The 12,529-nt window shown below is 53.8% G+C and overlaps 1 protein-coding gene across 1 annotated transcript in view; it reads left to right on the forward strand.

Moving 5' to 3' along the window:
- The first annotated feature begins 1,132 nt into the window (after window positions 1-1,132).
- Window positions 1,133-12,529, forward strand: part of Tmem132e (transmembrane protein 132E) — a 50,449-nt gene continuing 39,052 nt past the window's right edge. Inside the window, exon 1 of the mRNA XM_055619834.1 lies at window positions 1,133-1,200. Coding sequence (XP_055475809.1) covers window positions 1,134-1,200 — 67 coding nt within the window. The 5' untranslated portion in view covers window position 1,133. The remainder of the gene's footprint in view (window positions 1,201-12,529) is intronic.

Below are 12,529 nucleotides of genomic sequence, written 5' to 3' on the forward strand. Positions count from 1 at the left end.
TCTGAACCCCGGAAAAGTTCAAGGTTTGTGCAGATTCCCCGCATCCCCCAGAGAAGGCGAGGAGCGGTACGAGGAGGGGCAGGGCACCCCTCTGCTGAGACAGCGACAGCTCACCGGAGAGCGGAGAGAGGGGTGGCCCGGGGCCGCCGCGGGCTGAGCTCCCCCTCTCCCATCCTACAACGCTCGCCGGCTGGAGCCTGGAGGAGACGCTCCGGGAAGAAACGGCTCGAGCTGGGGCGCCTTAGCTGGCTTTCCCGCTCCCTTGCTTCTTCAAGCCCCATCTCCACGGGGCAGCGGGTGCCTCGGGCTCCACCCTTCCTCCAGCCATCCAGCCCCAGCCCGGCCGGGCGGGCGGCGCGGAGTCGGCCTGCGCTAGCGCAGACCTGGGTCGAGACGGGAGAGAGCGCGCTGGAGTCCGACCGAGACCGAGCACCGCAAGGGGACAGACGTCTAGGCACCCACCTCGGGCGTTCCTCCTGGGCGTCGCCTAAGGGTGCTGGCGACCCGCGTCGCCTGCCTCATCCCTGCAAGGAAACTTTTTCCTTTCCCGGATGGATTAAACTTGCCTGGATTTTTTTTTTCTCTCTCGCTTTGGGAAAGAGCAAACCATCCGTCTGCTCCCAACCTGGGATATTCCGGGCTGCTGCAGAGCGCCCGGAGGAGGAAGAAAGCCGCCCTGTGCATGTGGGGTTACCGCCGGAGCCGAGGCGAGCCGGGCTCCCGTTGGGGACCTGCGCCTTCGAACGAGTACGGCTCGGAGCGACGCGGCGAAGCCGGGGGGCCTCGGCACGCGGCTCTCGGCAGCCCCCGGGACGCTGGTGGCCGCTGGGCCCCGGGACCGCACGTGCGGCTCCCCCCTCGCTTCGCAGTTCCTGCAGGGGGCACCAGCCTGGGGAGGTGGAGACTCCTCCCTCCCGGAGCTGCGCCCCCCGCCGGCTCCGAGGGTGTAGCCTGGCGGTGCCCGGGACGCCCCCTCCCCTCAAAGTGTCCCCGAATTGCTGCTGGCCCCCGAAGCCTCAGCGGACACAGCTGGGCGCCACAGTGAGTTGGAGGCGACCGAGCCTAGCCTGAGACCAATCCGCCTTGGACCTCTGACCCCCCTCCTCGGACCCCTCCCGCCCCCCGCCTCGGCCATGGCCCCAGGGATGTCGGGCAGCCGCGGCGCCGCCCTGCTCTGCCTCTCCGCGCTGCTCGCCCACGGTAAGTGTCGCGGCGCAGACTCGGGGTGAAGATGCGGCGGGCGCCCCTGGAGGGGGCGCAGGGAGAATCAGAGGAAGGAACACCCTCGTCCCAGGGTCCCCCTGGACTCTCCGCCGGCGATACCCCGCTGTGAGGGACCGAGGTCGGTCCAGGGGAGATGGTAGGAGGGGGTTGCGCCCGCGGTCTCCCGAGTTGGAATTCAGGGAACAGCCCGAGACCCTGGGGGCGTGTCCGCCCACGGATGTCTAGAGGGATGCCAGAGATCAGCTAGGTCAGGTCCTGGGCACCCGGCCGCGGCTCCCTATGCAGCCCGAGGGGCTGGGGACCACTGGGACCCGCGGGATCGCGGCTTCTCGGCCCAGGCGCGCCGGCGGGTGCGGGGCCGCGCGGCCCGCTGCCTGGCTTCCTGCAGCGAGCCTCGGACAGGGACGCGCACGGTCGGGCCCGGGAGGCTTGTGAGCTGCATCTCAATGGCCGGCCGGCTCACAGAGCGAGGCGGGCGGGGGTCTGGGCAGCCAGCGGGCATGGGCCGGGCGACAAGCGGCGCGCGGAGGCAGCGGGGCCGCGCTCCGGCTTTTCTGCAATCTGTTGCGTCTGCTCCCCAGGCTCGCCCTGGGCTCCGGGCTCAACTGGAAAGGGGTGAGGGAGGGAGGGAGGAGCCCGGGGTGGCGCGCCCAGGCAGTGAGGCAGGGGGGGTCTCAGGGTGGGCAGCCTCTCCCACCCAGAGTGAGCCAGGAGAACGCTGTGGAGGGTTCTGCAAGCTGGAGATGCTCCAGGAGGCGAGGGGCGCTGATGGGGCCGGGAGGAAGGAAGCTGGGGGAAGCAAGGATGAGGGGAGCGACACTCTGCCGCGCCCAACGTGGAACCAGCTGACCCAGGACATTTCCCCAACCAGCCAAGACCCAGGTAGAGGTGGAGGACCTCTGACGCCCCACTTCAAGGGTTGAGCCAAGGAGAGAATTGGAGAAGGCCTTAGTGGAGCGGGCCATCTGGAGGTTTTAAGGAACCCTCAGTGTGTAGTGGTCAGTTTTTGCTGGAATCTGCGCAGTCCCCAGGAGCTTGACCGAGCTTGCTGTGAACCTACCCAAGGTCTCTAAGGAGAGGCATCACTCATCCCGAGTAGATCTCAAGGTTGAAAGATTAAGAAAATGAATGGCCTCTAGTTATTGTAGGGTCCAGGGGCTAGAAGGCAGGGCTGTTCTGCCGTTGGTTGGGTTCGCTGGAGGTTGCTAGTTTCTTGTTTCTTCACTGGAGCTATGAGCAGACAATAACCTGCAGGAATAGGGTACGTAATGGGGTCTAGAGGTACAGCCAGAGAAAGATCTTCGTCCCTGGGCGAGGGGACAGTGGGCAAGGGTAAGACAGTTGTGTGTACTAGTCCAAAAGCTCTGTCTAGGCATGACTCTTAACCCTGCTTGAATTCCATTCCCAGCTCAGCCTTGGCTCCTGGGCAGCTTAGTTGCTGGCCCTAGGTCCCTTCTACTCACTATGTGTACTCTCTAGCCTGGCTGTCGAGATCTCTTCTCCTTCCTGGCCTGCCAGAGCTGCCTGCTTCCTAAGCCCCTGCCCAAGCAGGCCTTCTGGGGTGTCCCGCCTGCTGTGGCTGTCCCTGGGCCCAGCGAGTCCAGGAGCTCTGAGCTAGTACTGTACTTGCATGCTCAGGATGGAGGGGCCTGACTTGTGGGAGGAAGAGAGTGGAGGAGATGGGCAGCACCCTATTGTCTCCACCCCTGGATCCCTTTCTAAGCCCTTCTCGGAGCTCTGAAGTCTCTTTGTCAAGCCATGCCTCAGTTTCACTTTTAAAACTTGAGCCTATGCCAAGAGGCAAGAGCAAAATGAAAGGAATACACCCTGGAAACAAAGAATCAAACCTGAGCCTCAGGCCTTCACCCTGCAGGACTGGCTGCCCAGAGCCCCTCCCGCTAGCCCCTCCTCGTTAAAGGGACATGGACTTACTGTCACTTAGGCCAACTCTCTGTAGGTTTTCTAGGCTGTTCTAAGGCGCAGGGAGTGGGTTGGGGGCCGCAGCTTATAATGCCTGGCGGGTCAATAAGGCCACAGGGCTCTGACCACACAGCCAGACTGGAGGCCAAGGAGCATGGGCTTGCCGTCTGACAGTGGCGCCATTGGGCAGGATGACCTTGGGTGGCCTCCCTAGTGTCGGCATCTCCCTTCCCCCAGCCACAGCATGTGTCCTCTGGTCCATAGTTTCCCTCCCCATGTTCTGCCAGACTGCTGAGCAGAGCCCTTGTACGAAAAGAGCCCCAAACTCCTTGGGGGCCCAGCTCAGCCCTCAGGGTGGGCAAAGGGAGGTGTTCCCAGTCTCCAGGATGCCTCTGAAGAAGAGCTAAGAAGGTGGCTTTCTTCTATTTGTCTTTTGTGAGACGATCCTTTATTTGTAGTTTGAGCAGGAATCTAGGGGTCAGGGTGGTGACTGAGCCTGCTGGAAAGCTGACTATGTCTGCTCTCTTACTCAGCAACCTTTACTGGCTGCCCATGGGACCAAAGACCAACTCTCAGCTCTAGCTTCAGGGTCTTTCCTGATCTTGGTCCAGTGTGCATCATCCCCACAGTGCTCCCAACCTCTTTCCTTACTCGATGTGCCTTGCAAACACCCCTGTTTCTCTTCTGAGTCCTCTGTAGGCAGCATCTTGCCTCTGGAAATGCTTACCCACTGTTCAAAGCAGAACTCCAATGTCACCTCCTCCAGGGACCCTCTCAGACCACCCCCAGCTCCTCAAGGCCCTTTCCTGAATGTTCTCTTGGCACTTCTGGCTGGCTGCCCTTTGGGCCCAGTTCACAGCTGGCACCCACATGCATTAAGACCCCCCAGCCCAGCCCTAAGGCTTATACATACTTCCTCATGCTGGCCTCATCTCCATTGCTACCTACACCCAGCAGTGGCTCAAGAAATTGATCAGGATCAATTTGATCAATTAAAGCAGGATCACTGAGGTAAAAGACAGAGAGGGTAGGGAAAGAGAGTAAGCTTCAGACTGCACATCCCAGTTGACACATTGGACCATTGTCTTAGGAGGTGACAGGCTATCTGACACACACGCCCTGAGACTTATTTCTAAAGGCTGTATCCACCAACCCTACTGCATCTCAGGAGGACTGGGCAAGCAGTCCTGTAAGCAGCAGGCCAGAGACAGTGGCCTGTGCTGGCTGTGGAGCTCAGCTCTGTTAATTTGTGAGGCCAGTAGGTGGGGATGTGTTCTAAACTTGGTGGTAGAAAATGAGCTTTACTGGAATGCATTCCAAGGATGGCTGGGTGCTGGGAGGCTCTGTGGAAGGGCAGGACCAGGACTGGGCCCTGCAAAGGCACCCATAAGGTTGGAGTGGGCTGGAGGCTACAAGCACTGCCTCTAGCCACCAGGATGTGGTCCAGCCACCTGGGCCAGCTCTGGCCTTGTCAGCTTTCAACACTGAAAGAGGAAACCCCAGGACAGCCACATCCAGCCCCCTCTAGTATGCATTGATGAGGAAGCAGACATTCAGGGAAGGGTCTGGAACTCCTGTAGCAAGTTAATGCTGGAAATTAAACCATCTGTGAAGCCTAGCCTAACTGGGGTTCCCGATTTTGCCCAAAACCCCTTATGCAGTTTCTGCTACCTCTGCCATCCCCAAATACTCTGCCAGTCCCAAGATAGCCCTCAGTGGCTAGCTGTTCTGACACTCAGTCCTAATTAGTGTTCCCTAATAACCCTGGTCACACACCACAGGGCAGCCAATAGAACAGGAGGGCTGAGTCTCACTCCCTGCTGGACCTTCTTCTCAGTCTAGCCACAAAGCCCAGGTAAAGACCACCACCCTCCTTGTTCCCTCTCAAGGTGCTTTGTAGCCAGGCATGTTGGTACAGACTCATCCATCATCAGAGAACTGAGACAAGGAACCCAAAACCAAGACCTGTTTGGGCTACCGACCAAGTTCAAGGCCAGCTTAGACAACTTAGTGAGACCCTGTCTCAAAAGGTAAAAGAATACAGGGCACAGCCCAGTGTCACAGTGCTTGTCTATCCTGTGCAGGGCGGTGAGTTTGATTTCCCCGTCCCCCTGCCCTGCTCGCCATCCCTCACCATAGAAACAATTTTGTAAGATAGCATGGACTGAGTCCACGGGCTGCAGGATACTCAGTGTGTGTTAGCCTAGGGAACTCACTTCCTCCTGAATCTGTTTTCCTCTTCTGCCAAGAGAGCATTCTTAATCTCCTAGTTCCCTGGCCCCTTCCACTCCTCCACCTGCAGCAAATGCCAACACGTGGCTTTGATTGCCTTCCCCCACTCCTTTGCCCCATCCCCGGCAGTCCTGCCTTCCTCCCTGCTTGAGCTCAACACAGAATTTTAATAAGAAATTAATGAGCCAGTTGTGTGCGTGTGTATTTTTAAGAAAAGAAATGTCTTTTTCTATTTCCCTTCTCTGTCCTTCTAGCTGCAAAGCAAAGTGAGCGTGCCTTGCCATCAGTTCAAGCTGGCTGTACTCTGCCTAGCCATCCCCACGATTGGGTCACATACCGGCCAATGCCAATGCTCAGCCAGCCAAATGTCATTAGTGGAGGATGGCTGGGACTTTAGAAAGGGGCAGGTGAGACCAAAAGTAGGCCAACCCACTGGGTAGCCGAGCACCCATGGCCTTGGAGCCTTGCTCTTTGTCTATTTCAGCTCCCTTTCCTAACTTGCTGTCGCTCAGCATGTGTGTGTGTGCATGCTCACACACACACACACACACACACACAGAGAGAGAGAGAGAGAGAGAGAGAGACCAGGCCCTGTTGGCTCTCAGCACCCAGCAGGATGAGTGGAAAATGGAAGCAATTACCTAGATAATTCAATGCTTGTTGCATGAATGAATGGATGTAAAAAAAATGAATAATTTGCTGCAAAAAAAAAAAGAACCAAGAGTAGAAAAGGTAATTGAAGAAAACCTTGTGTGTGTGTTTTTTTTTTTTCTTTTTCACTAAATTATCTAAGTAATTATCTGCTTTTAGAAAGTTCCTCTTTTTATCAAACCTGAGTCCTTCTCTTTGCATTCTCTCCCCAAACTTTTTGGTTCCTGAAAATAGGCAAGTGGTTTGCTCTCTTCACTCGAATGGCTTTTCCAGTTCAGTTCAAATAGCTGTGAAGTGATGTACTTGCTTATAGAGCCTGCCAGCCCATCTCTGTTTCCATGGCCCCACCTTTGGCCTGGGAGAATGATAGCTCAGGATGGTCCCTCAGGATGGATGGACATCTCCATCACCAATCTCAGGCATAAACACTGTGGGACCCTAAAGAGCAAGGACACAAGACTTCCTCCTGCTTATCTACATGTGAGGTCAGTGATCCCACTGTGTCCCCAGGTAGCCTTTGGGTGAGGCCACTTCCCAGTCAGCAGTCCTGGCCATGCCAGCTCTAAAGTCGGGCTTCCTGACCTTCCCTTCCATCAGGGACTGCACTGGCATGGGCAGAGAGCCACAGGAGCCTGTGAACCCCCAGGCTACTTGAGCTCCCCACTCTTCCTAGATGTCTTAGGTATGGCTAGCCTCTTAATGACTTACACACACAGACACACACACACACACTCTCTCTCTCATAGCATTCCATCTGACCAGAACACTCCTCCACCCTCTCACCAACCTAGTCTTCGAGAGAGTACATCCACTCCTTCTATCCAGAAGGCCACTGTCTTAGGCCTTCTATTGCTATAATGAAACACCGTGACTAAAAACCAAGTTGGGACAGAAAGGGTTTGGCTTACACTTTCGTATTGTTGTTCATCACTGAGGAAAGCCAGGACAGGGACCTAAACAGGACAGGAACTGAGGCAGGAGCTGATGCAGAGACCATAGAAGAGTGTTTCCTACTGGCTTGTGCCTCATGGCTCTCTTAGGACCCTTTCTCTGTGTTGCCATCCTCGTGTCCCAAGAAGCCCTGTGGTGTACCCTGGGTGTTTGATGGTTGTCTAAATCAGTGATTCTCAAACTTCCTATTGCTTCCAATCTTTAATGCAGTTCCTCACATTGTGGTGACCTCTCAACCATAAATTTATTTTCATTGCTTCTTCATAACTGCAGTCTTGCTATTGTTACCAATCCTAATGTAAATTCCTGAGTTTGTTTTCTGATGGTCTTAGGCAACCCCTGTGAAAGGATTGTTGGAAACACCCCCAAAGGGGCCACAACCCACAGGTTGGAAACCACTTGTCTAAATCAACCAGTGCACAGTGCATCTGTGTATATCCACACATACACAGACACTGTCCTCAGCACTCGGAGAGTATCAGCTGGTGTTTACTGCATGGGGGCAGACACCAATCCAGACAGTCATAGAGTGAAACTCTTCAAGCTGCTAGATAGCTCCTCTTGGGTGTAGGCAGAGGTAGATACGTACATACACATGGTAATTGGGTATGCTATGCTCGTCAGAGAGAAAACGTCCTGCAAGGAGAGTAGGGAGTTCTAGAGGTGCTGAGCAGTCTGTCATACCGAAGTGAGCCTCCGCTGAATGGAGCATCATTAAGCAGGAACTTCAAAGAGTGAGGAGATGAAAGTGAGACCATCGGTATCTACAAGTCTCCACAGAGGGAGTATGGGGAAGAGCCTTGGGTAAGTGTGGCGACTTGAGAAGGTGGGAGGTCAGCAAGACTGAGAAAGAGAGGAGCCACCTGACGTTCCCAGGAGGCCAGATGCCATCTCCTCACCTCACGAGGCTCTGGGTGCCATGCAGCATTCTCTTCCTTTCCCACACTCTAATCTTCTGGCTAATTATTCAACTTTTTGAAAGATCCTGCTCCTTGGGACCTGGGCACGATGTGCACTCACCTGGCCTGATTTTATACCACTTTGAATTGGGGTGTGGTAGTCAAGAAGTAGAGGCTCTGCCAGCATTCAGAGACCACAAGCCTGCTTGCTACATGTCAGTCCTTGAGTAACCTGCAGCCGTCCTTGTCACCTGTTCTGGAACCTCTCTGCCTACCTTGTCATTGACCTGCAAGTGTCTTGGTATTGGCTTAGCCTCCCACCGTCAAACGCTAGCCATTGATCATCCCTGGTGCTCACATCTCAGCCAGGGGGTCCATCTGTCTCCAGTCTCATTCTTCTTCCAGTGCCATAGATGTTTGGGACCTTTGTCTAATGGAAAGAAACTCTTCAGTTGGAAATAGGAAAAATGGCCATTTTCTCTGCTGCCAACACAGCAGAAAAATGATCTCAATTTTCTGTGTCTGTTCTCAGACAGGGAAAAACTGCCAGTAGCCAGCCTATGAGTGAAAGGGCTGAGAGGGTGGAAGGGCTGAGAGGGTGGAGAAGACAAGCAGTGATGGGGCTTAACCCCCCCCCCCCCACTGGGGCACTGACAGCCCTTCCTGGAACATTCTTCCCCATCCTTGGCTCCTGCTGACCACACAGCAGTGTTGGGCAGCCATTGCTCTGTCTGCTGAGCACTGATTGTGCCCTCCAGTTGGTGTTGGGTACTGAGTCATCCTTGGTGCTAGCAGAGGACCCTCTTCTGTTTCCACCTGGCTGTGACATTTATAGCTTTCCTCCTTCATCCACCCTTTTCCTTGCAGTCAAGCAATAAAGTGCCTGACTCCACGGCCTCTTGTGTGATTTGCACCCAAGTTACTTAGCCACTCTGTGCTTAAGCTCCTCATCTGCAAATGACGATGTTCAAAACGGTCCACTTGAGGGCTTTGTTGCGATGATTTGGGGGTTGCTACATGCCAGACATTTCAGGCTGCAACCAGCACAAAGCAAACTCGTAAAAATGACGGTCGTCAGTGTTATCATTACTAATGCTATTAGTGTGTGCCAGGCGCCATGTTGAGTGTGAAGATGAAGCAACCTGTCCCTGCGAATCTGTTCTTAAAGAGGTTTCTAATGTGATGTCCTGGGGGAGAGGAGACTTGTCTGCAGAGATGGTGACCAAACAATTGGGAGCCACTGTGGAAGAGACCGGGAATGTTGCAGGGAAAGAGACCAGGGGAGGCATTTCGGAAGAAGTGACTCAGGAGCCCCTGGTCAGCTTCCACAATGCTGTTCTGAAGGTGAGGCAGCCGGTGTCTCCTTCTCCAGAGAAGACAAAGAACAGGCAAGATGGCTGCTAGGTCTTGTGCTCAGAGCCTAGTGGTGAGGTAAATGGGTGAACTGAGGCTGCCTCCTGGGATGCAGTCTGGGTGGCTAAATGCTAGCATGTACGTGGCCATTCCTTACCCAGGTTGTTCTGCCTGGAAACCTCTCAAAACTGTGACCTTATGTTCCACGAAGTGCTCACGAGACATTGAGGGCTGTGGAGAGAAAAAGATGATACCATACAAGCTGGATTCTTAACAATGACCAGGTCAGGGAGCAAATTGCAGATCTGTCCAGAGTGGAAGGAAGTTGTAGTGCTTCCATCTGGAATTGCCGGTCTTGGCATGAAAAGTGGCCATTAGCAGTCATTTCAGGGATCACCTGGGATGGTGAAAAGCCCACTTTCAGAACTAGATTTGAGGCAGAGCACTGCCTCTGGAGCTGGCCAAGGAGCTGGCATTGCAGAATTCTGTGTCTAGAGTGTTGGTCTGCAAATGTGCAAATGGAAAGCTATGGGAAATGCAGAAGGGGAGCCTGTGGCCCAAGGCTCGGGGTATGGAACTGTCAAGGCCCAGAGGAGTTCCTGGAGGCACTTGCATTATGAACTCCTGGACAACACATCAGAGTCCAAACCCAGAGACCCCAGCTGCCCTCTGTGTGGTGAAGGCCCAGCAAGCCTCATTTCATACCCCATCCATCAGCCAAAGGCAGAGACATATCTACTCAGGGTTTCTGCCAGCCTGCAGACTGCAGGAAAACCTCAGAAGTCAGTCACATGGGAAAAGTGTTGGGAGGATTCCACACCACCCTAGTCTGTTCCAACCCTTCTCACCACAGTGCAGCCACATGGCTTGAGAACCAGGGACTTTGGAAGGTTGGTCACCAGGGCCTTGGCTTCCCCATCTGCAGCATGGGAGTGCTGGAACCATCTCTCAGGAAGCTGTTCAGGGGCAGAGTCCTCTGTGGAAACATCCAGAACAAACAGCAGGCACTTGTCACAGGGCTTAGTAAACACATGTTTGTTTCTTTCTTTCTTTCTTTCCCTCCCTTCCTCCCTCCCTCCCTTCCTCTCTCCCTTCCCTTCTTACCCAGAGCTATGCCTCTGACTTCCAGGAAGCATGTTCAAGATGTGCCAAAAGCTTCCAGGAGAGCAATTTTCTGGTGACTGGGTTTTTTTTTTTTTTTTTTTTTTTTAAAGCCTTAATGCCTCCTAGCAACACAGTATTGGGTTTTAAGACCACAGTAGCCATCTCAGCCCCTCCTTCTTCCCACCCTCCCTTCTGGCCAGATCTCTACAGCAGACCAGGTGCCCCTGCCTCTGACCTTACCATAGCACAACCAGGGCGCTTCACTGTAGGGGTCTTGACCTTCTGAGAGTCACATCTGTATCAGGCAATTACTAAGGCAGACAAAGGGTCCCCTCCACCCCAATAGCTAGGGCTCAGGTCTAGGGTCACAGTGGATTTCTGACTCAGGACCCTGGTCTCCCTGATTCTGTGACTTGAAAGCTTACAGGTACAACATAGAACGAGTCCCCAAGGAAACGTGTATCAGTACACATCTACAAATGAAAGGAAATCTCTGTGGGCCTAAAAGGTCCTTGAGGTGGGTAGTTAGAGCAACATGGCCTGCATGGCACCTACAAATCTTGTGACAAACTCACAGAGCCACTGTTTTTAGTGGTGTCATTGGCACCAAGAGACCATCTCTCAGAAGTCAATTCATGCAGGCCTGGCCCAACAGCCCTCACACCCACTCCTGCCCCCTTCACCTACAATCCTTCTCCTTCCTCCTCTGCAATTTTCTTCTTCCACCTGTCCCCTAGTGATGGCATGGATGAGCATACCTGTCCTCCCAGAGCTTGGGGGTGGGGGTTAGGGCCCCTGACTTTATTGTCCGAGAGTCATATAGCAGAAGCCATGCGTCTGCCTCAAAGTAACTTTAACAATCTATTCCAATCCACCTGTCCAAAGGATTGTTGTTTTCTCGTGGACGCCCAGAGGAAGGTGTGAGTTGATGTTTGGAGTACCTGCTTCCTCTTGTGGGAGTCATGGTCTCAGAATCTTGGCCTTACACTCTGCCACTAGCAGGCTAACTTCACTTCTGAGCCTCACCACCAGGAGCGGCAGCGGCAGCTCCAAACCACAGCTGGCTGACAGTGCCCAGAGCCTCCTCCCCTCAGAGGCACTTCCAAGGCCTACGTTTTGGGTCCCCACTATTTCTGAAAAGCTCCTCCCTATTCTTGGAAGTCCCCTGCCCGCTTAGGGCTGGTTCCGCCTTTCCCAGCTGAAGTGATTCATGCTAGCGATGGTGACCACTCTTAGTTAGAAGCAGCTGTACCCAGAGCACTTGTGTCTCACTCCCAACCACTGCCACACTTTGGAAATTAAAGTCATGTATAGCCACCCATTTGCTCAGTGTAACATGCGAGCACGCGCACACACACACACACACACACACACACCTCACCGGGAGAGAAAGCAAGGTTCCTTCCAGCAACTTCCAAGCCTACCAGGGTGGTCCTTTCTCCTCACCCTGTCTCTGACCTCTCAGTTCCAGTCACAGATCTCCTCTGCATGCTGGACACTGGGCCTCAGAGACTTAGTCTTCTGGCCCCTCTGTTTGTCCCTTTATGTCCCAAACACTTCTAACCAGAGCAGCCCTCCCTGGCCAACATTGTCCACTTCCTCAGCTCTGGGATTTCTCCTGTGACATAGTACAGAGCTGTATGTCTTATCACTCAGAGGTTGACACCACCACCCCCAACTGAAAGGAGGCTCCTGCCAGCAGGAAACACATTTGTTTTGTTGACTATTATACTCAGCATGTGGATCAAGGCCCAACACAGGGATTCTCAGTCTATATCTAGAAAGAAAGAAAGAAAAAGAGAAAGGGAGAAAGAAGGAAAGAAAGAGAGAGAGAGAGAGAAAGAATCAATCATAGGTTTGGCTCTCTCTTGTCCTCTCACTCTTCCCACCTAGAGAGTTGCTAGAGAGAGAAACCAGTCCTTAAATGAGTGACAGAAGCCAGAGGTGGAGAAGTTATTCCTTCCTTCACTTACCCATTCACACACTTCATCTCTCAGATCCTAGCTATGTGATCTTAGAGAAATGGCGTACCCTTTCTATGCTTGGTTTCCACAATTACATAATGGAGTACTAGCAGCATGGCCCTCCAAGTCATTACAATGAATGGAGGAGATAATGTGGGCTTGGAGGAAGGTTTGGCGTATGGTACATGCTCAGTAAATGGCAGCTGTTAATGCTGTTGAAGGCTTTTTCCA

This window comes from Psammomys obesus, unplaced genomic scaffold (genome assembly GCF_907164565.1).
Source record: "Psammomys obesus unplaced genomic scaffold, mPsaObe1.curated_primary_1811, whole genome shotgun sequence".
Taxonomy (NCBI): domain Eukaryota; kingdom Metazoa; phylum Chordata; class Mammalia; order Rodentia; family Muridae; genus Psammomys; species Psammomys obesus.